At 46.7% G+C, this 23,653-nt stretch overlaps 1 protein-coding gene across 4 annotated transcripts in view; it reads right to left on the bottom strand.

Annotated features, from left to right (window-relative positions):
* Positions 1 to 9,667: 9,667 nt before the first annotated feature.
* The window catches only part of PTGS1 (prostaglandin-endoperoxide synthase 1 (prostaglandin G/H synthase and cyclooxygenase)), a 20,074-nt gene continuing 6,088 nt past the window's right edge, over positions 9,668 to 23,653 (bottom strand). For 3 of the 4 annotated variants that reach the window (XM_015570649.1, XM_015570651.1, XM_015570652.1), the window contains 9 exons: positions 23,354 to 23,470; positions 22,813 to 22,953; positions 22,468 to 22,611; positions 20,211 to 20,392; positions 20,015 to 20,098; positions 18,049 to 18,295; positions 15,554 to 15,840; positions 12,665 to 12,812; positions 9,668 to 10,754 (listed from right to left, as the gene is read on the bottom strand). In XM_015570649.1, coding sequence (XP_015426135.1) covers positions 10,399 to 10,754; positions 12,665 to 12,812; positions 15,554 to 15,840; positions 18,049 to 18,295; positions 20,015 to 20,098; positions 20,211 to 20,392; positions 22,468 to 22,611; positions 22,813 to 22,953; positions 23,354 to 23,470 — 1,706 coding nt within the window. In that variant the 3' untranslated portion in view covers positions 9,668 to 10,398. The remainder of the gene's footprint in view (positions 10,755 to 12,664; positions 12,813 to 15,553; positions 15,841 to 18,048; positions 18,296 to 20,014; positions 20,099 to 20,210; positions 20,393 to 22,467; positions 22,612 to 22,812; positions 22,954 to 23,353; positions 23,471 to 23,653) is intronic. The other variant, XM_015570650.1, reaches the window with a different exon arrangement.

The raw sequence follows: 23,653 nt of genomic DNA, 5'->3' as shown, positions 1-23,653 counted from the left end.
TTTAAAATGCATGTTGAATTAAATACATTAAAACTATAGCTCATAAGGCAAGAGGAAAGGAAAGGACTTAAAGTGTTCTGGGGTTCTTGCATTTACCAGGATATGGTTTTTTTTAAAAAAAAAATAACCTAATATAAATTGGACATTAATTCGTAAAGGATGTATGTGTAATGTGCACTAAGAGAATAGTTTAAAATCTTTAAATAACAAACTACTAGAAGGGCAAAAATTGAATACTAAAAAAATAACTAACCCAAAAGAAGACAGGAAAAGAGAGAACAACAGCAGGACAAATGGGAAATATGTAGCAAGATGGTAGAATTCTGGTTCCAGGAGTGGCAAACCAGCTTGTCTCAGACTGACCCTCCTATGTTAATAATTGTAAATTATTGGGAAGGAAACATGGAGGGGAAATATCTGTTTGAAGGCTCTGGACAGTAAGCAAAGGCGGGTAGAAAATGGAGATAAATTAACTTTACAAGCAGGGACCACACTGAGTGGGATTCCTATTGGATTAGCTTTTCTCCTGCGGGTGTTCTACAGATTGCATAAAGCAGAGGGGCTGACGCTCACGCAAAAGCCAATAAGTCAGTATTGAGAATGATAGAAGAAGGCTACCTCTGCATGTCCTCCAGACATTGAAAGCATAATGAAGGAATAGCAAGGACAATTTTATGCTGATAAATTCAACAACCTATGAACAAATGCCTTGAAAGTCACAAATGATAAAGACAAACTCAAGATAAGAAGGAAAAGCTAAATAATTTAATGTCTCTTTTAAAAATTAAGTTCATAATTTAAAACCTTTCCCAAGCAAAACCCCCAAGCCTAGATGGCTTCATTGATAAGTTCTATCAAACATTTAAAAATGATTTAATACCAACCTGACATAAACTCTTTCTGAAAATAAAGTCTATAAAGTTTAGAAAAACATGGAAGAATATCTTTTTTCATTTTGCAGTAAGCAAAATATCCTGGATAAAGAAAACTAAACAAAACACTAACCATAAAGGGGAAATGATAAGTTGGATTTTATCAAGATGTTTTAAATTATGTTCTTTAAAAATTACATTTTTATAAAATGAAAGAACAAACCACCAATGAGTAGAAAATATTTGCAATATCTATGACTTATAATGATAACAACAATACAAACAACCTAATTTGTTTGGCAAAAAATTTGGACCCATCATAAAAGGAGATATGCAAATGATCAACAATCCTCAACATCAATCATCGTGAGGAAAATGAAAGTTAAAACTACAGTGCGATTCCACTTAATCTCCACCAGGAGAATGGCTAAAATTAAAAAAATGTATAATAATCAAATGTTGTCCAAGGATGAAGGACAACCAAAACTCTCATACCTTGCTGATGGAAGTGCAACATGGTATTTGGAGAACTATTTAGCAGTTTCTTGTAAATTTAAGTATACACTTACCATATGATCCCGATATTCTACTCCAAATATTTATCTAAGAGAAATGAAGACATATATCCAGAAATGACTTGTATCAAATGTTCATAATAGTTGTATTCATAGTAGCCAAAACTAGAAATAATCCAAATGTCCATCAGCAAGTAAAAGGATAAACAAATGTCTGTATATTTACAGAATAGAAAGCTACCCAGATTAAAAAGGAACAAACTATTGATAAACACAAAACCATGGGTAATCTGACAAGACATTACATTGAGCAGAGGAAGCCAGAAACAAAATGTACAAATTATGTGATGCCATTCATATGCAGCTCGAGAATAAGATTTTCACAATATATACAAATATTGAATCATTATGTTGTACACCTGAAACTAATATAATGTTGTACATCAAATTATATCTCAATTTTTAAAAATGGGAATACATTAAATAAGTGAAGGGGGTGGAGGAACAAGCTAATCTATGGTGTTAGAAGTCAGAATAGTAATTACAGGTGATTCTCTATCCCTGATCTTCCACTAGCAAGGTTATGCCCACAGGTACTCCTATACTTTGCGAACTTTTACACTGCTTACCATCACTTCAATGTTGAGATGCCCTACTTTCTCAGCAATTATAAATGTCCATACCAGCTAATGCATAAGGTACAACTGCCATTCTGAATGGCACATACAGTTCAGCTATATTTATAAATCAAGGTATGTAAAAGTATTTCATTGGAGACACTTAATTGAGGAACTTATATCCATATTTTTTCAAACCAGCAGAGAACTCACCTCTGATCTCTTGTCTGGTTGCAATAGAAGGATGGTCAGATTTAGACCAAGGAGAAGAAGGTCCCTCAACAATGATGATGCATGGTCACCCAGAGAGGCCACAAAGCCAGGTTATTCAATAAACCCACAGATACATTGCCTGATGGTCACTGAGCTTTTCAAAGGCTTTTGGAATTACTTGAGACTTAGAAGAAATAATGTATTGTCTGAAATCCTATATAATAAAAGCCTAGGTAACATCATGCCCTTGCGCAACACCCTCGCGTGACATTGTCACAAGATGGCCTCCACCAGATGGTTGCCACAAGATGGCCACCACAAGATGGCTGGCAGGGGAGGGCAGCTGGGAAAATCGGGCCGGTAGGGAAGGGCAGTTGTGGGTGATGGGGCCGGCAGGGGAGCAGTTAGGCATCAATCAGGCTGGCAGTGGAGTGGTTAGGGGCAATCAGGCAGGCAGGTGAGCGGTTAGGAGCCAGCAGTCCCATATTGTGAGAGGGATGTCCGACTGCCGGTTTAAGCCCAATCCTGGGATCAGGCCTAAACTGGAAGTCAGACATCCCCTGAGGGGTCCCAGATTGGAGAGGTTGCAAGCCAGGCTGAGGGATACCCCCCATGCACGAATTTCGTGCACCAGGCCTCTAGTACTAAAATAAATTGATAAAATTAAAATTATAAATGTTTAGTGAAATGTCTACAAAATGCAATGTGTTAACTAGTCAACTAATACCCGCCTTGACATATATGTAAATTATATGAAGTGGGGCATGTGGATGCATTTTAATATGTTTGGTATTATATAGGATGAGTTATCTATCCAAAAACAGATTTTCCTTAACCAGATGAAGACCAGAAAATCATTGCCCTGATTATGTCATATTGTAAGTTTTCTGGTACATCTAATAAATGCCTCTTTCTTTTTTGTGGACAAGGAGATCACTTCTTTCATTTATGAACCACAAGGAAAGTCAGTCTATGTGGTCCTGGGAACCAGGAGTGTGAGCTCTTAAAGAGAAACCCCTGAATGACCACTGGGCAAGAGCTGGGCAGCTGGCACTTGTCAGAGTCTTTCCCTGCATGAGCCCCTGAGCCTGGAGCACACTTGGAGTCACTCCATTTCTTCTTATTCTGCTGCCCTGCATGCCATCCCAAGATCTGTGGTAGTGACCAACAGTGTCTTGGGTCACACTACCTGGGATTTTTCCATCAAGCTATTTCCCTCAACCCAGCATCCCAGATCCAGGAAAATTCATAGAGCATAAGTCATTTGAACATGTGCCAACTGGAGTTTTTGTGACTGCTGACCTTCAGAATGGAAAGAACATGAGTTGAGGGGGCACCACGACCCAAGCCATGGTCTGCATAGGAAAGACTGCTTAGCACAGGTTGGACACAGCACTTGGCTGTGGGTTCTGACATTTACAACTTTTATGACCTTACAGAAATCTCTTCTTCCTGAGCTTCCAACATCTCATCTGCAAAATGCAAGAAGAATTCCAAGTTACGTATATTTTACCACAATTTAAAAAGTATGGCAGACTCCTACTCCACCCTATAGGGTAAGTGGGGAGGAGGTGGAAACTAGGCTCTGTCCTGAGTCCCTCTCATTAAGAAAAGAACTGAGGACGAAGACAAGAACAAGCCCTTGGATGTCCCTATGGTGGCAATGGGGGAGCTTGGGGTTGGAGCTTCACTGATGTGGCTAGAGGGGAGCCAGAGAAGGGAAGTCAGAAACAGATGGGGAGATAAATGGGAACAGCTTTTCTGACTGCAGGGAACCACTTCTCACTGAACATCATCGTGGTTTGCGGAGTGCAAGTCACAGATCAGAGGAAAGACAGCAAGCCTGGAAAAAGTGAGTCATGGAAGAGGAAAGAAGGTGTCACTCACCTAAAGAGGAAAAGAATGACCAGAAGACAGCACATTACAGTGCAGAAGTCTCCATGCAAAGCTCCTTACAGATTCATCTGGAAGTGTATTAACATCAACCATACGCACCATATCACCACACCCTCCACCCTCCATTCCCCCGTACCTGCTGGGATTTGTTCAGCTTCTGGGGTCTTGAATGGGGCACATGGTGGAAATTGGCCACATGTTGGACTTTCTCTGCTCTCCTACCACTTAGTGTAGCCAAAGGACTCTGGACAAGTCACCTATTTTTTCAACACCTCCACTTTCTCCTTTGTGCAGCAGCAAAAGCTACTCATAGGGCTGTTCGTATGAGTTCATGAAGTAGGCAGATAAAGCACAGCCCTCAGAGTAGGCTCTTAATAAATGCATGTCCCCTATCCCTTATTTAATGGTGCATGTCAGTTATGTGAACTCATTTTCTATTTCCATCAGGTCAGAGAGCACGGGAAGACACAGCAGGGGATTTTGAATGGAGAACAGGAACCATTGCCCATAATAAATGTGTATATAAGATGACATGTTAAATAGAGCCCTTGTTATAAGGGTTAAAACCTGCCAAATAGGCAGCTTTATTCATAACTAGGGGCCCAGTCCATGAATTCATGCACCTTGAAAGGAACTGTGGGCCACAAGGCTGCAGTAGGCCCATCCTCCATGTCCCCGCCCAGCACCTCCAACCGCAGCCCAGTCCCCTGTCTGCTGGCAGCCCCGCTCCTGCTGCTGCTGCTCCCACACACTGATGGAGCCAACCCAACTCGCACCCACTTTCAGTGTGGAGCAATTGGGGCCGGCGCCAGCAGTGGGTTCAAGCAGCAGCTGTTGCCCCAATCGCCCCTCAGGAGCAGGGGGAGGTGGAGAAGCTCTCAGGGGCGATCAGGGCCAGCAGCCCCTGCTCCCACCTATTGATGGCGCTGAGTGATCAGGACCCGTGCCAGGCACTGGTAGTGGGTGCAAGTGGCAGCTCTAGCATCTGCAGCAGATGCAAGCACCAGGCAGGATGGTGGCTCATGGGAGCAAAGAATTTTCAGTAACCACCAGAGGCTCACCCTAATGACAGCAACTGGTGCCCTGCCTTGGTCTGGACCCCTGCTCACCTGCTCCACCATCCCGCTGTGGCCAACACCCACCATGTTCCGCACACGCCCCCTGGTGGTCAGCACATGTCATAGTGACCAGTTGTTCGGTTGTTCCAGTTGTTCCGTGTCTATTTGCATATTATTAGTACTAGCGGCCCAGTGCATGAAATTCATGCACCGGGGTGGGGGGGGGAGTGCCCTCAGCCCAGCCTGCACTCTCTCCAATCTGGGACCCCTTGGGGGATGTCTGACTGCTGGTTTTGGGCTCAGACCTAAACCAGCAGTTGGCCATCCCTCTCACAATCTGGGACTGTGGTTCCCAACCATTCACCTGCCTACCTGCCTGCCTGCCTGCCTGATTGTCCCTTACTGCTTCTGCCTGCCAGCCTGATCACCCCTAACTGCCCTCCCCTGATGGCCTAATCGCCCACAACTGCCCTCCCCTGCTGGTCATCTTGTGGGCACCTCCATTTTGAGGGCATGGCAGTCAATTAGCATATTCCCTCCTTATTGGCTGTAAGCACTGCCATCTTTGAGGGCGGAGCAGTCAATTAGCATATTCCCTCCTTGTTGGCTGTGGGTGCCACCATCTTTGTAATGGCATGGGGGTCAATTAGCACATTCCTCTTTATTAATAGGATATAGGATACTTAAACAATGGGGGGGAACCGCAAATGCCCATTGACTGTTGACTAGATAAGTCAGTTATGGTGTACATGAAATATTTACTCAGCAATGAAGACAAATTGCTCATACACACAGCAATATGTTGAGCAAAAGAAGTCAGACACATAATAGGGTGTACTGTGTTTCTATTCAAATGAAATTCAAAACCAGGCAAAACTAACCAACCATGATAGCAGTCGGGATAATGGTTATATTTTGGAGGTTTTTGACAGGGAAGAGATACAAAAAAAGCCTTCTAGAGTGCTGGGAATGTTCTATGTCTTGATTTCTTTGGTGGTTACTTGAGTTTATACTTATGTAAAAATACATGCATGTTGTTGTATGTTGTCCTCCAAGGACATTTACAGGTTTTATGACCTCATAGAAATGTCTTCTTTCTGAGCTTCTGTGGCAGGGGGATCTGCCACAGAAGTCTGCAGTAGTGTCCTGCCACATAGTCCTGAAACTCAAAGTACCACACCTGAAGTTGTACATATGGTTCAAAAGTTCTTTCAGCAAAAGTATAGAGATTGAGAACAAAAAACTTATTCGACCTAGGCTGGGAGGAAATCAAACATGATTAACGGGTAAGATAGTGAGAATGTTTCGCTATAATTCCCTTAATAGTGCCCTATAAAGCCATCTTTGATGTTTTAATATTCCTTACTGTCATTCATGTAAATTTTAGTTTAAAGGCCATTTTTATAGAAAAGCATGTGTAAGTAGAAAAGTGGGTTGTAAGAATGCCTAACATGGTGACACTTTTTTTCTCAAACATTGTTAGCAGAGTGGTCTGTGTGTCTACAGAGTGGACGACAGTCCTGGCATCGCTGCTGTTCTGTACTTCCACAATTTAACTTCTGAAGTTCTTTGCTTACAATTATTTTGAGCTGTTGCCAGGTTATCTGTGATGCCGCTGTCGTGGTGTTCTTTGCGGTTCTAGGGCATGGGCCCACAGAAGCAAAACAGAACTAAAAACCCAGATCTGCTGAATTAGGCCACCCATGTTTCCCAGCCCCATGAACATCCTTCCCACATGCGGAGAATTTCCCCCAAGGAGCAAGCCAGAAAACTCACTTCCCCACCTCTCTTGGAGCTGGAGTGCAGGCATGTGAGCTAGGCTCTGCCAATCAGATGCAAAATAGAAATGACTTCAATTCCAAGTAGAGAAAAATAGGGAAGCAGGCATCACACAGAACCATTTTCTGGCCAGGGTGGCTATAGAGGCAGCCAGCTTTCAGGGGCAGCAAGAGCAACGGAGGTGCCATCATGCCTGTGTGTGGTGGCAGCAGTAGAGTCATCTCCCTGGAGCAAAGCAGCTGTTCCTGGGCATGAAGTCTCTGCGCATAATCCTCTAGTCCTGACAGTGTGTCCAGGAGCTATGCAACATCCTATAATAAATTCCTTCCTGCTTCAATGGGCAGAGGGATGTTCTGTTGTTTGTGCTTACAGCCATGGATGAGTCATGACGTACTGTGTCAGCCAACCTTCCCCAGAGAAACAGAACCAACAGAATACGTGTGTGTGTGTGTGTGTGTGTGCATATGCATATGTGACTTTATTTTTAGGATTGGCTCACTTAATCGTGAGGGTTGGCAAGTCTGAAATCCATAGGGCAGGTCAGCAGGCTGAACACTCAGGTAGAGTTGGTGCTGTAGTCTTGAAGCAGAATTTCTTCTCTGAAGCCTTCAGTTTTTGTTCTTCAGGGTTGTTCAGCTTATTAGATAAGGCTGACTCGAGTTATAAATGATAATCTCCTTTTCTTAAAGTCAACTGATTATAGATGTTAACCATGCATGTCTGAAAAATACATTTATAGCCACAACTAGATTAGGTTTTGATTAAATAACTGTAGCCCAGCCAAGACGAAGCAATGCTAATCACCACACCACCAAATCTAAATTCCAGGAATGGGCATTGATATTACGAGCATGAAGATCTTTCACGCTGAAGAAGCCTCCCTGGTGCATTTGACCTAAGTTTCCACTTGCAAAAAATTCATACACAGTTGTCCATACAAAACGAAGTCCATTCAATCTAGGCAGCTGCATTTAAGAGGAGACTGTTGCTGAAATCCATCCCATCCCACAGCCCTTTGACTGGCCCCCACTGCTACCATCTCTCCGCTGGACCTTGACCACAGCCTCCTCACTGTTCTGCTGGCTTCCAGTTCTTCCTGCTCTGCTATGTCGTCCAGCTTTCTAAAACACTGGTCTGATTGTGTCTCTGCTGTTGAAATTTCCGCCCAGCGCCATCGTAGTTCTCTGTCACCTACGCCCAAGGTTTGGCTGTCCAAGTCAGCAGCCATTAAGGTTTGGTTGCAAACAACAGACTCCAACTCTGACCCATCTCAGTGCAAGAGGGATTCAAAGAGCAGCCTACAGGATGGAAGGAAAAGCTTAAGTCTTGAGGTCAGGAATCCAGGCTTCCCTGGTGATCTTGGGAGGAGTGATGAATGGACAGGCTTTTCTGACAGGGGATCAGTCAGAGTCCGTCATCTCAACCTCCATGCAACTCCCTCCACTGAAGGCCAGTGTAGCAAGAGAGGGTGTTTGATTGGCCAGGAGAGGGTCACTGATGGAGTCACCAAGACTGAAATTAACAAGAGGGGTGGGTTCTCAGGCAAAGTAAAGGTATTAGCAGAAGAGAGGAAATAGATATGGACAAGTAAGATGAGACACAAGCACTTCATGCCCACTTTCCAGCACGTAAGGGACCCTTCCAGATCAGAGCAACTGTGGGAGCAGGAAAGGACTGCATTCTCTGCATTCAACAGGGTCAGGGGGAATGGAGGCAGCTCCAGCCAACAAAAGAGAAACAAAGGCTTTCTGGACCCTAGGACAGGAGGCCCAGCCCCAAGGACCCTCAGCTTGGACCCTATTCCTCCCGTTGTTGCTATTCCTCCTGTTGTTTCTGGGCTATTGTTCTCCTCCAGGATCCCTAAAGCCCAAAGTACACAGCATGAAGGACCTTTCTCAGCCTTTTACTTTATGCTTCTGACCTCTCCTCTCTTTGCTGGCTAAGGGGGTCCATGTGGCTGTGGAAAGGGTATATGTGCTCAGGGGCCAAGCAGTGGAGGGCAGAGCCAAGTGAGTTAGAAGGGAAATCGCACTTATTTATTGTCTGCTCTGCTCCCACTGGAAGGTGAGCTCCATGCCAGCAGAAGCCTTGTCTGTCTTCATCACTCAATAGCCTGTGACAATAACTGGCATGTAGTAAGAAGTTACGAAAATAAATATTTGTGATCGAACAAATAGCACGCAAGTAATTGGGAGGCTGCACCCTACCTTCTGCCTTTAACCCTGAGCCAGACAGATGAGATTATGCCTGGAACTGAGTCAAACCAGGAAGCAAGAAGAAGCTGCATGGTTGTCCCAACCTGGCTCTGGCCCCTGTGGGGGCATGTCACGTGACCGCCCTGAGTCCCAGTTTCCTCCGTTTTGCAAGGGGGATTTTTATACCATCTCCTTTATGAGGATTAAGTGTGTACAACTGTAAGCACTCTCCTCCCCAGCTGCCCTTCATCTCTGTTGTACGCTCTGTAAGGGAGGAGACTTTTCATCAGACGTGGGAGCTGGGGAGTTGAGTGTTTTAGGAGAACAGCCTGGAGGAGTGATGCCTAACTCATGGGGTAAATGAAGCATCAATGGTGGGAGATCTAGGCAGTGATGTGCCCCAGGGATCCCAGGGGAAAGTCCCATGCTGCAACCTCGAGCACATCTGACTAGTGGCTAGGAGAAAGGTCATGTCAGTGTTGCCTCTGCTTTTGCGGATGGGATCAGAAGAGATGCATAACAGGCAATTGGAAAAAGAATTTTATTCATTTCATGAGGAACAGCTGCCATGAGTCAAGACCTGGATGGAGACAGAGCTCTGGTAGCTTCTGACCAGTGGCCTGGAAAAAGCCTACCTGTTCTTTCTATATCCTCAGACCAGAGTCTAAGTTGGGGCCCCCAAAAGAACACCCACCTCTTTGCCCCCTCCGTACAGGCACAGATTCGGGCAATGCATTCTTGTCAACATTAGATTCTCCTGTTCTGTAGATATCTCCCTGAACAGGAAAATTAACATTCTAGAGTCTAGAATCTAGACATTGAGACCAAGACTGATCTGACATACCAACCAGTATTTTGGATCAGCAACCAGGAACATTTTGAATCGCCAATCAGAAGTCTAGAATGCAAAGTAAGAACCCTCTAACTTTCTGCATTATTTCATCAGGAACACTGAGTTTTAGAATGCCTATATTCCAAATCAACCATAAATCTGGCAACCAGGAACCCAGTTTTCTGGCATACCAATGAGAACCACTTCTAACATTCTGGATGGTTAACCAGGAATTCAGTATTCTAGAATGACAAACAAGACCACAACATTCAACATAACGGGTGAAAGACACAAAATTCTACATTTCAACCCCGATATTCTCGATGCCAAACTAGAAACCCAATGTTTAAGATGGTCCACCTTGGTCCCGGCACTCGGGAAAGGCAAGCAAAAAGCCCTCTCCTCCAGAATTCTGCTGTCCTCAGAGCTCTGTGGATGGCCGCTCCACACCAGGCTCATCATCCTGGAGAGGATCAGGTACATGGAAGGAAACATAGGGACACGTCTTGGTGTTGAGGCAAACCAGCTTCTTCAGTGTGGCCGTCTTAACAATGTTGAAGCCCATCTCACCACCAAATGTGCTTGACTTCCAGTACTCAGGAGAACAGATGGCATTCCCTAAGAGGCCCTTGAGGGAAAAGGGAGCCCCAATTTCTATCATACTCTCCCCAAAGATGGAGTTTGGATGGCACTTCTCAAGAAGCAGTCCCGGGTAGAACTCCAAGGCATCAATGTCTCCATAGAGCTCCTCCAATTCAGCTGCCATCTCCTTCTCTCCTAAAGGGGAAGAAGCTGGAGTCAGAATCACTGTTCTATGCACTGAGATTAATCTGGGGAGGAAACCTAGGTCCACCTTTCTCTGGGGAAAATAAGGGACTTCAGAAAAACAGCTTGAGCAATTGAGCACATGCCCTAAACTCTGGCATTCTAGGTTGTCGAACAGGAACCCAGATGTCAGGCATGCCAATGAGAACCACTTTTAACATTCTGGATGGTTAACCAGGAATTCAGTATTCTAGAATGACAAATGGTGACTGACCCTTCTCCAGGACTGCATCTAGGGAAGGAATTTGCTACTTATGGAGTCAAGGTTCTACCACCAAACAGCACGTGACCCTGAGCAACGCATCTCACTTCTCTGTGCCCTAATTTCCTGATCATTACAATAGGGAGAAGCTACCCACCTTGTTTCCTTCACAGGCAGGTTTTAAGGCCTTATCCTGGTCTAAGAGCCTGCATTCTACTGGAGTTCAGAGACATAATGTAACTAGTCCAACCTCACACAGAGATTGAGTGATAGAGCTATCTCTGCCTCTCTGGACTGTCACAGGAGACAGACATTAAACTTTCCTACCTGTTGCCTCAAATCCACCCTCCCGCAAGGCACTAGTACACAGCTATGGGTAGGTCATGTTACACTCTTGTCAAAACCCTTCAGTGGCTTCTCATTGCCTGTGACCTTAATTTGCCTATATTCCAAATCAACCATAAATCTGGCAACCAGGAACCCAGTTTTCTGGCATACCAATGAGAACCACTTCTAACATTCTGGATGGTTAACCAGGAATTCAGTATTCTAGAATGACAAATGGTGACTGACCCTTCTCCAGGACTGCATCTAGGGAAGGAATTTGCTACTTATGGAGTCAAGGTTCTACCACCAAACAGCACGTGACCCTGAGCAACGCATCTCACTTCTCTGTGCCCTAATTTCCTGATCATTACAATAGGGAGAAGCTACCCACCTTGTTTCCTTCACAGGCAGGTTTTAAGGCCTTATCCTGGTCTAAGAGCCTGCATTCTACTGGAGTTCAGAGACATAATGTAACTAGTCCAACCTCACACAGAGATTGAGTGATAGAGCTATCTCTGCCTCTCTGGACTGTCACAGGAGACAGACATTAAACTTTCCTACCTGTTGCCTCAAATCCACCCTCCCGCAAGGCACTAGTACACAGCTATGGGTAGGTCATGTTACACTCTTGTCAAAACCCTTCAGTGGCTTCTCATTGCCTGTGACAAAGGTGTCCAAACTTGGCTGCCCAGCACCTGGGGATCAGCAATAGCAATAACACATACACACATCCACACACCCACACAAACATACACACACACACACACACACACACACACACACACACACAGTCTTGGGGACCATCCAGGCCTACTGAATCAGAATCTCTGGAATAGATATCCAGAGTTCAGTATTTTTAATCAGTTTTATAAGTGATTCTTAGGTAGCTGGTCTATAAATGGGTATTTAAGATTAACTAGACAGAATAAAACCCAAAATCTTTAACACAAAATCCAAGATTCTATACAATTTGGCCCCAACCTCCTATCACTACCTCTACCCCACTCCCACATAAGCTCCTTGTCTAGCCACAACTATGACTATTCTCCATAGTAGACTTGTTTTTTATGACCTCTGTGCTTTTGTACTCTCTGTTCCTTTACCTCGAATGCTGTTCCCTCTATTCTTTACCCAGAATATCCCTATTTATCCTTCAAACCCAGCTCAAAAGCTACCTTCTCTCCCCTAGAAGGGTATTTACCATCCCACATCCCTGTAATCCCAGTCACAGTCCTGGCCACATGTATTGGCCCATTCTGCGTCCTCAATGTCTCCTACACTTCAGTGCAAGTTGATTGAGGCCGTGGACCGTATCCAGGAAGCAGCTTCTCACCTGTGAACTCCTGGAAAGAGGTGTAGGGCTTCATGCCAAACCTCTTGCGGTACTCATTGAAAGGCTGCAGCCGCTGCTCTCGAGATTCCTTGATGACGTCCATGGCCACATGCAGGATATGGTGATCTATGTTCCTACCCCCACCAATCTGCCAAGAGACAAACACAGCCATGGTCTGAGAGCCTGGCCACATTGCCCTGGAAAAGAACTGCAGGTCAGGAGTGCTTCCTGAGCTGGGACAGAGAGTATGGATCAACCTAGCCCTCACCATGCCAGGAACGTGATGCTAGGTCTGCCACTGCCATGCTTTCTCAAGGACCCCCTGGGAGTCTACAATAGGGATAAGCTACCCATCCTCCCCATCTCTAACTGTGGAATGAGCCAGAAAGACCACTGTAGTAACTCACCAGCCACACCATTCCCCAACCATCTCAATTTAGGTGGGAAACCCCAACATCCTATTAAGGAAGGTTCTGTTTGGGTAGAACAAGTATAATAGGATGGGAACGAGGAAACACATATTTGGGTGAAATCATACAAGTTGGAGCAAAGCTAGCAGAGGCTGGGGGTGATCTCAGCTTGACCATTTACAAACAGTGGGGCTGTTGTGGTTGAATTGTGCGCCCCCAAAAAGATATGTTGATGTCCTAACCCCCAGAACTGATGAATATGACCTTAAGTGGAAATAGATGTAATTAGAGGTCATACTCTAGTGGGGTGGGCCCTAATCCAACATCTGATGTCCTGATCAAAAGAAAAAACAGAGGCACAGGTAGAACACCATGTTGAAGTGATGCTTCTACAAACCAAAGAACACCAAGTATTGCTGGAAACTGCCAGGAGCGGAGAGAAAGGCATGGAACAGGTTCTCCCTTGGAACCTTCAGAGAGAACATGGCTCGGCTGACACCTTGATTTTGGACTTTTAGCCTCCTGAACTAGTAAAGAATAAAATTCTGCTGTTTAAAACCACCTCGTTTGTGGTCCTTTTGCAGCTACAGGAAACTAACACAGGTACCTTGGGCAAGTCCCCAAGTCTCAGTTCCCTCCTATGCAAAAATGGGGAAGGTAAGAGCATGCACCTGATATGGTTGTGAAATAAGCCAGATAAAGTATGCAAAGCAGTTAGCACAGTGTTGGTCACATGCTGACCCCAAGATGGTAGCCATGTGTGGTGATTATCAGGGGAAGACCTGTTTTATCACTTCTCACACTCTCTTTATATTTTTTTATTTTTTTTCAATATATTTCTTTATTGATTTCAGAGAGGAAGGAAGAGGGAGAGAGAGATAGAAACATCAGTGATGAGAGAGAATCATTGATCGGCTGCCTCCTACATGCCCCCTACTGGGGATTGCGAGCCCGCAATCCAGGTATGTGCCCTTGGCCAGAATCAAACTTGGGACCCTTCAGTCCGCAGGCCGACGCTCTATCCACTGAGCCAAACAGGCTAGGGCTCTCATACTCTCTTTAATATCCTGGGAGTCAACACACTTCCATTTCCCTTCTGCCTTGTGCCAGGGCTTTCACATGCATTATCATGGTCATGCCTTAAAATTCCTTCAGAAACCATGCAGCCACACAGAAAAGCTATTGTCTCTGAAGAGAGGCCATAACGCAGCCAGCAGCTGCCCGCTGATGGCAGCATATGCTAATTTCATTTCGGGCATGAGCGGGTGCCAAATTGCCAGAAGGAAACTTAAATCCATACGGTGCCACAACTTCATGATACATCTTAGGGACAAGGATTAAAGACAAATAGGATGAGGGGAGCTAAGATAAAGGACCTGGGAGCTTCCAAGTGTGGACACAAGGAGATTGAGGAGGGAGTTGGTTAGGAATTCCAGGGCAAAAGGCTGCATTCATTTGTTAGGGAAGCCATTACAAAGTACCACCAACTGGACAACCTAAACAACAGAAACTTATTTCCTCACAATTCTGGAGGCTACAAGTCCAACATCAAGGTGTCAGCAGTGTTGATTTCATTCTGAGGCTCATAGATGGCCATCATCTCTCTATGTCTTCTCTCTGTGCATGTCTATATCCTAATCTCTTCTTATCAGAACACCAATCAGACCAGGGCCCACTCAATGACTCCCATTTAATCTTAATTTCCCCTTTAAAGACCCTATCTCCAAAAACAGTCACTGGGGGTTAGGACAGAGATATTGGAGTGGGGAGGAGGGAGGACTTTCACCATGTGAATTAGTATGGAGGACATTCAACCCATAACAGAGGCCTATGACGTAATAAAGACCTAGTAGGTGCAGGCACCTTCACATATATGACCATATCCCGAATGTCCTCCTGGTCCTCAAATTGCCATGCCTTCTGACTTCAGGGCCTTTGCCATCCTGTCCCCTCCATCTGGAATGCAGTCATCCCTGCCATTCTCTGGGCAATCCCTGTGCAGTGATCTCTGCTCAAACAACACTTCCTTGTCCACAGTCGCCAAGTCTGGCTCAGGAGCCCCTCTCCAAGGTCCCAATGCACTGTGGGCTTTGTGGAGTTTTGTGGACTGTGGTTTCTAACATGCTCTTTTTTAAAAATTCACACCAGAGAAGCATTTGGTACAGGGTCTAACATGCAATAGTGCTCAAATGATGTCAGCCGTCATACGACTACTGTTCCTTTCTAAGGTATAAGCACCAAAAGGACAGGGATCCAAGAACCACACTGATCTTGGTCACCACTATGTCCCCAGCAGCTGGAGCAATGCCTGGCATCACCAAATGGACAAAAGGACAAGAGAATGAATGAAGGCATGCTCACAGCCACTCTGCAGGAGTGGCACTGTCCCCATTCTGCAGAAAAGAAAACTGGGATTTGGATCCAGGTCTGCTGGACCCCAGAGCCCACCCACCCTCACCACGGCTCCTTCAAGGCTTACCCGGCCAGCGCTCTGGCGAGAGAAGGCGTCCACCAGGGCCTCCACCCCATGGTCCACCAGCATGGAGGTGTTAAACAGGAATTGCTCATAGCTGTAGTCCTGGGAGCCCACCGTGAAGGAGTCGGGCATGAGCGGGTGCCAGTGGTAGAGATGGTTGAACTCCAAGGCGATGCGGTTCTGGTACTGGAACTGGTTGCTGAACAGCAGCTCCGGGTCGAACTTGAGCTGCAGGAAGTAGCCACTCAGCTGCTGCACGTACTCCTCGATGACGATCTTGATGGTCTCCCCTGGGAGCAGGGTCAGCAGAGCACACAATATAGCCCCGCTTGGGAAGCAGGCCAGTCCATAAAGAGGGTTGCTTAGTGCTTCTTTATTGCTGTTGTTGCTGTTTTACTTTATTTGGCTACATACACTTGTCTTTTGGGTAGGGGGTGTGAAAATGGAACTGCCTGTCTCGGGCAGCTCCTACCTTCCAAGGGGAAGTTATGGCCCAGCTAACCAGGACATGCAAAGAAAGTGTCTGAGAACTGGTTCTGTGACTCCTGGGTGACCACCCCCCCACCACCACCCCCCAGCCCATTTAACGAATTTGAAGCCCGGCTGTGGTGGCTCAGTGGATTGAGCATTGTCCCATGGACCAAGCAGTCCTGGGTTCAATTCCCAGTCAGGGCACATGCCCAGGTTGAGGGCTCAATCCCCAGTAGGGGGCATGCAGGAGGCAGCCAACCAATGATTCTTTCTCATCATTGATGTTTCTAACTCTCTCTCCCTCTCCCTTTCTCTCTGAAATCAATAAAAATCTATTTAAAAGAGAAGAAAAAGAAGTTGGAGAGGCCACAAAAGATGGGAAAGTGGAGGCCAACTTAGTGAGGGCTCTCAGAGTGTGTGTAAGGGAAGTGGGGAGGGGGATTGGAAGAAACACCCCTAAAAGCAGCTGTAGCAGTAAGAGAGTGACACTGAGGACAGAAGATGAATCTAGTCCCAAATATATTTCTTACATGTTCTTACACATCAGAATTCTGATGCAGAGATTTTCCTCTGCTCCCTTAGAAACCAGCTACAAAGCAAAGAGCAAGGGAAGAAACAAATTGGACATCCCATACCAAAATGGAAACTGGTCACCTAGCTATGAAAAGAATCAGGTATTTTGCCCAATCAGCCATTAGACAAATGGGCTTTTATCAAATTGATCTGGACCCACTGGATTTGTAATCAGCTGACCTGGGTCCAAATCCTGGCCTCCCCATTTCTAGCCACTTGTGCTTGGGCCCCGTTACCTGATCTCTCTGAACTTGACTTTCCTTACCTGTGAAATGTGTATTATAATAATATCAGTACAATGATGGTCATAGGGTTGTTGGGAGGAGTAGAGAATGAAAGCATCTAAACTGCTTGGCACAGGGCCTGGCATCACAGGGAGTGCCAGTACACGCAGGTGTGGAGCAGCAGCACCAAGTGTAGGTGTGAGGGGGGAATGCCCTCCCCAGACTCGCACATTCACGAAAGATCAGACTAAGGCTTGCATCCCCTCCCCACTCAGGAACGAGCTGCCCCTATGAAGTGGTGGAAATAGCATAAATCTTGGTGGCAGCCAGACCTGGTTCAAGTCTTCTGCTGAGTGGTCTGCAAGAATTCACTTGCCCTCTCTGAATCTTAATTTTCACAGGAAGAGTAATCATATCTGGTGCATAAGGCAGTTTGGGAGGGTTAAATAAAGCACTGAATATACAGCTTTATCACCTTTTGGTCACAGCTCTATCACCAGGGAGATGCTGGGCAGCCTCCAGCCACAGACTTGCCCTCTCTGGTCAAGGTCTCTGCAATGCTGGAACTTCAGAACCAGCCCTTCTTCTTCTTTAGTCTGTATCTATTCCTGTTGCCTGGCTCTTCCAGGCTCCAGTGAATCAGGCACTATAATTGGGACCAGCCCTCCCCAGCGGTGCCCAGAGGTGAGGGAAGGGGCTTACTGGTGACTCAGAGTAAATAAGATCTGGATGGGGTGTCAGAGGCCACGCTCCCAGGCAGGAAGCCATCTGACATTTTAGGCTGCAGACTCGCCCACTTAGGAGACACAAAAATATCCTGTCCCTGAGTCATCTAGAAGCTACCAAACTCCAGGGAGGCAGACACATGCGGGGCAGGAAACAAGAGGATTTCTGACGGCCAGAGAGCTGGGGTTTGCCCTGCACATGCCAGGGATGTCATTCTGTGAAACTGAGGCTTGGGATGGGTAATGAAATTGGCTGCGAGTCACCCAGCTAATATCAAGCATCACAGCCGTTTTCTGAAGGCCTACTATGTGTTGAGTGCTTTCTCATTCCTCATCTCAACAAGTCCTTACCATCATCATTATCCCCAATGTCCACATTTGGAAACTGAGGCTCACAAAGGGGAATGGGCCTGTTCCAAGTCTCATAGATAGTAAGCCCGCCACCCCCTGCTTCTCAGAATGGAGGGCCTGACCTTTCAGGACAGGGCTGGTTCCGAGTCCTCACCTATGAGGATGAGGCGGGCCGTCTGGAAGAGCTGTTCATCTCCCCAGGTAGGGTGCTCAGCCTTCAGCAGGTCACACACACGGTTGTGTTCGCGCAGCCAGAGCGTGGCATAAAGCATGAGTCCGGGAAGCAGTCCAAACACCTCCTGGCCCACAGCCATCTGGCTCTTGGGCGGAATGCCCTTTGGGTAGTGCATCAACACAGGCGCCTCTTCCACCGATGGCGGGTACATCTCTCCGCCCAGCATCTGCAGGATGGGGCCACCTGGCAACCTGGGGACGGGGCAGGGCGCCTGCACCTACCACATCTGACTCCCTCCCGCTCCTGCTTACAGCTGCGTGTCACACAGAATACCTTCCCACCCTCCCTAACCAAGGCTTGTTGATTCCACTGCCTAAATCTATCTTAAAATGGGTCCCTTTCTCTCTATCTTCATTACCACGGGCAGCTTCCAACCCACCCTGGCTCCTCTCAACGCGGCTCCTTACTCTTCCTCCTGCCCCCAAGCAATCTCTTCTCAGCATTGTAGCCTGAGAACATACCTTGTATCACACCCTGGCTTAAACCCTTTCCAAGTTCTCTCTCTGTTCTTGGGAAAAACATCAGAAATCCTTAACACAGCCCCACAGATATCTCAATCCCCATCCCCATCCCATCTCCACCCCCATCATTTAGATGCCCAGGAGCACCTTCCTTATTTCACTCCCTTCAAGTCACTCAGGCTGCTCCCCCCGCCCCACAACCCCCGACTCCTTGGCACATGCTACCCAGGGAGGCCCTTTCCCTTCTTAACCTCCCGAACTCCTCCTCAAACATCATGCAACTCTTGGTTTATGTGTAATTCCCAGGAAAGACTTCCCCATCCTGTGACCACTCTCATGGCTTCTCCCTGTTGGCAGTTATCACCAGTGCAACCGGTCATATGGCAGTTTCTTTATTCGTTCAATAAATATACACCGAGGACCTACTATGTGCCAAGGGCTGTTTTTAGCCCCAAAGATTCAGCCCTGGACTTTTACTTTGGGTTTTCATTTGTTTAGACGTTCATGTGTAGCTGTGGAGGACTAGAAATGCGGCTGGTGTGAATGAAGATGTGAATGTGCATTGTTTATTTCACTTAATTTCTATTTCAATTTTGAAGCGGATACTTCAGCTATTGGAAAATCTTTAAGTGCACTTAAAACTACTGGGGTAAATGAATCTACTGTAACTTTCAACTCTAAGTTTTATGAAATCTAAATACAGATCAGATATCCCCAATGAAAATTTGGCAGCCAAATTAAGATGTGCTATAAGTATAAAATATAGATCAGATTTCTAAGATCTAGCATTAACAAAAAGACTGTGAGATATTTTGTTAATAATTTTGGTATTGATTACATGTAGAAATGATAACATTCTGGATATATATGGGTTAAATGAAATATATTATTAAGATCAATTTCATGTTTCTTTTTCTCTCTTTTACTGTGGCCACTAGGAAAGTTTTCATTGCATCTGTGGTCCACATCATATTTCTATTGGACAGTGCTAAAACTTTTCAGACAAAATGACTTTGTGGAACAAGCATCCTAGTGTTATGTCTGTGACCTCTGATTGGCTGTGAGTTCCCGGCGGGTAGGGCCCCAAATTATCATGGTCACTGCTCCCTAACCTGTGCCAGGCACCTCATAGAGCCCAATTAATATGGTGGGAAAAGTAAATGAACAAAGGTAAACTGAAAATGCCCATCTCCCATCGAGCCCTAAAATCTATCTCCCAGGAAACACGAGGGGCCATTTCTGTTCCTTGTCTGCATCTCAGGCCTGGCACCTTCTCCATTTCTGTTCCTTGTCTGCATCTTCAGGCCTGCACTATTGTCTCTCCTCCTCTCACACACCTCCAGCTCCTGAAGCTGGCCCTCTCAGAACACCACCCGAGTCCCCAGCAGCCCTTCCCAAAGCTCCATCCCCATGTCCATCGCTACCTGGTACTTGAGTTTCCCATCCTTAAAGAGCCGCAGCTGATACTGACGGTCCAGATTGTCTCCATAAATGTGGCCAAGGTCTACCTGAGGACAGAGAAGGGGCCCAATCAGATCCTCAGGTGGTCCCGCCCCACAGTGACAACAGCACGTGCCAAATTAGGCCCAGAGAAGCCCTAAGCCCCTCCTAGGTACTTACCCCATGGCCCAAGGCCTTGGTGAAGCCAGCACCCATCTTGCCAGAAGTTTTGAAGAACTGGTGGGTGAAGTGTTGGGCAAAGAAGGCAAACATGAGGTTGGCACCTTGCGGGTCAGGTATGAACTTCTTCCTGAGCAGGAAGCGACGGCTCAGGAGCTGGGGATCTGGCAGCTGCTGCTTTCCTGGTTGGGGAGGTGGAAAAGAGCAGTCACTGCCGCCTCCCTGCACCTCCTCTAGGGCCCCGGGGCTCACCAGACCAAGTTGGTCCATGCAGGAAGCCCAGAGCAGCCTCTAAGGGCCACCTCCTTCCCACCAGATGGCCCCTTGCACTTTCTCTAACAAAAGGCCCTAGAAGTACATCTGAGTGAAGTGGCAGGATATCTGGAATTTTAAAAGATTGGCATATGGTGCACAAGTCTTAAAACTGGAAGATGGATACATAGATCATTTTCCTTTCCTCTCAACTTTTGTGTGTGTTGGTAACTTTGAAAAAGTTAACCAAAGAGAAAGAAGAAAGAAAAAACACAAAGAAACTAAAGAACTTGGACTCCCCAGCCCTGGAATGGGGTAGCCTGGCTATGACATTCACAAACCGTGTGAACACAGATAAGTCATATCATCCCCCTGAGCTTCAACTTCCTCATCTCTAAAATAGGACAAATGAAACTTCTTTTTATGCAGCGGTTTGGAGAAGTGCGTGAAGTAATGTAAGCATTGACAGAGAACTGGTGAGGTGAGATCTTTTAAATCAAGAGTCAGCGAACTTTTTCTGTAAAAGTCAAGATAGCCAATACGTGAGGCTTTGCCAACATATGGTCTCGGTCCCATCTACTCAGCTTCACGATTGTAGCAGGAAACCAGCCATACACTATACTTAATGAGTGTGACGTGTTCCAGTAAAGCTTTATTTACAAAACGGAGATTGGGGCGGGTTTGGCCTGCAGACTGGAGTTTACCAACCTATTTTAAACGATGCCAGCCTTTCTATGTCTGGGGTAAAGACAACAGTCGCCTTGAAGCAGGTGTCTGTCATGGTGAGAATAAGTGTTAAGGGACCTTCCATAAGTATGCCAATGTCAGATGAGTCAGTACCCAATGCATTTGCAGAAAAGAGTAACTAAATTTTTGTGTTTTGGTAAAGGCATCCTTTTATGTCACCTCATGTGAGGCCCAGGGTTGACAGTTAAAGACCAGTAGACTAGCTCTTTGAACGGAAATGGCTGACTAGTTTCCAGGAATGGGTGACTAGTATCTAACACCCCGAAGGGAACTCCCCAAAAGAGAACTTGGACAGGTCCCAGCAAAGTGTTGGCAGGGTCCAGAAGCTCTGCGAGACCCAGCTATTCTGGCAGAATGGTTGCGCTTTGGGAAGAGTAGCTACGCCTGAGTGTAAACCATCAGCATAGCGCCCTTGAGGCCCAAGTAAGGACACCTATATGTTTGCCTGTTTGAACCAAGGAAGCACACAGCCCTGGGCCTCCACACAACCCAGGATCGGGGCTCCACAGCGACACCATGTGGTGGGAACTGGAGTGATGGCAGTGGCAGACTGATGCCTCTGGTCCTCTCTGTCCTTGAAGCTGGAGTGATGGCTCTGAACTGGGTAAACTCTCAGGTGTTTGGACAGTCGAAAGACCCCTGCCAGTGAGACCGAGTGGGGTTTGGGCAACTAAAGAAAGACAATCTGACCTTCTATGTACACTGCACTAGTGAAGCACGTAAAGCAGGGATGGCGAACCTTTTGAGCTCGGCGTGTCAGCATTTTGAAAAACCCTAACTTAACTCTGGTGCCGTGTCACATATAGACATTTTTTTATATTTGCAACCATAGTAAAACAAAGATTTATTTTTTTGATATTTATTTTATATAGTTAAATGCCATTTAACAAAGAAAAATCAACCAAAAAAATGAGTTCGCGTGTCAGAGGTTCGCCATCACTGATGTAAAGCTGTTTACATTAGTGAAGAACCAACTAAAGAGCACACTATTACCTCCGTCCCACATTGTAACTTTTAAGTCACTCCCATCCCAGCAGGATCCCACCCATTCAGTAGACAAGGTTCAGGCAAAGAGGCAACCTGGAAACATGAAACACTAGTCTGACTTTGCCACTGACTCTCTGGTGACCTCAGGCAAGACCCTCTACCACCCTTTCCTGTCCTGGGCCCTCCACCTATCTGTGACATCGCTTTTTCCTCGAGAGGAGAACCGAGCATCTCCCGTGATTCCCCAGCCCCCTAGCCCCACCTCCATTACCTTTGGTCCCCATGGGTGTGGGGCAGTCTTGAGGCACAGAGGGCAGAACACGAGTGTAATAGGTCAAGTTGGAGAAGGCCTCCCAGCTGATGTAATCATGGGCTACGTTGTAGGTAGGGGGGCTGGGAATAAGGTTGGAACGCGCTGTAAAGGGCAAAGATGATGGTGACAAGGGAGTTCCCACCCCCAAGCATACACCCCCTTCCCAGCTTTCTCTTGGGTTGGACTTGTTTTATCTGGCATCTCAGAGTCTCCCCACCCACTGCCCTTATCAGATGCCAAGAGTTCCAAGAACTGGCAGGATTTCTTGCTCCTCCAGATTAGAGGGGCCTTGTCCCCACCCACCTGTGAGTACCAGTCGCATGAGCATGTCACGGATGAAGGTGGCATTGATTAACTCCCAGAACCAGCGCCCGTGTGTCAGCAGGCAGTGGGTGAAAGAGGGGCTGGGCCGCAATGAATTCCGGAGCCAGGTCCACAGGTCAGCTGCAAGGGCAGTGGGAGCCATTCAGTCCTGCCCTCCAGGCAGGACCAGAAGTAGCCAGGGTGGGAGATGGGAACTGGGAACCAGGGCCAGGATGGGACAGGGCAGAACATCCGGGGTGGAGATAAGGATGGGAGTGATGACACATGACAAAGCCAGAACCTGGTGTGAGGACTGGCCAGGGCCAGGGAGTGAGGGTGGGGCTGGGCAGTGAGGACTGGCCACAGAGCCCAGACCAGGGAGTGAAGACTGAGGTCAGGGAAAGTCAGGGATCCAAGCCAGGCAAGGAAAGAGATGGGCCATGGCCAGAGGTGAGGGCAGGAAGTGGAGTCTCAGAGGATGAGCCTAGGGAAGCAGGAGGGGCCCGAGATAGAAGGAGTTGGGGCTGGAGGCCCAGCTCACGGATGGTGCAGTTGGGGCCAGAATAGCCCGTGCGGGTGCAGTCACACTGGTAGCGGTCAAGGCCAAAGCGGACACAGATGCCCTGGTGCTGGCATGGGTAGTAGCAACAGGGGTTCACTGTGGGTGAGAAACAGAGATCAGAGACCACCCTTGGGTGACCTCTCATTGGGGCCAAAGGCATGGACTCAGGTGGCAGTTCTGTCCTAACTCACTAGACTTCGATGTTCCCCTAAGGACCTTCTCTGTCCCACAGCTATGAGCAAAACCCCAGCCCTGCTGCCTCTAGGCCCTGTTCTGATC

Source organism: Myotis davidii, unplaced genomic scaffold, assembly GCF_000327345.1.
Source record: "Myotis davidii unplaced genomic scaffold, ASM32734v1 scaffold964, whole genome shotgun sequence".
NCBI classification, from domain to species: Eukaryota; Metazoa; Chordata; class Mammalia; order Chiroptera; family Vespertilionidae; genus Myotis; species Myotis davidii.
Note: the sequence above shows the minus strand (reverse complement) of the source record. Positions and strands in the feature narration are given on the sequence as shown.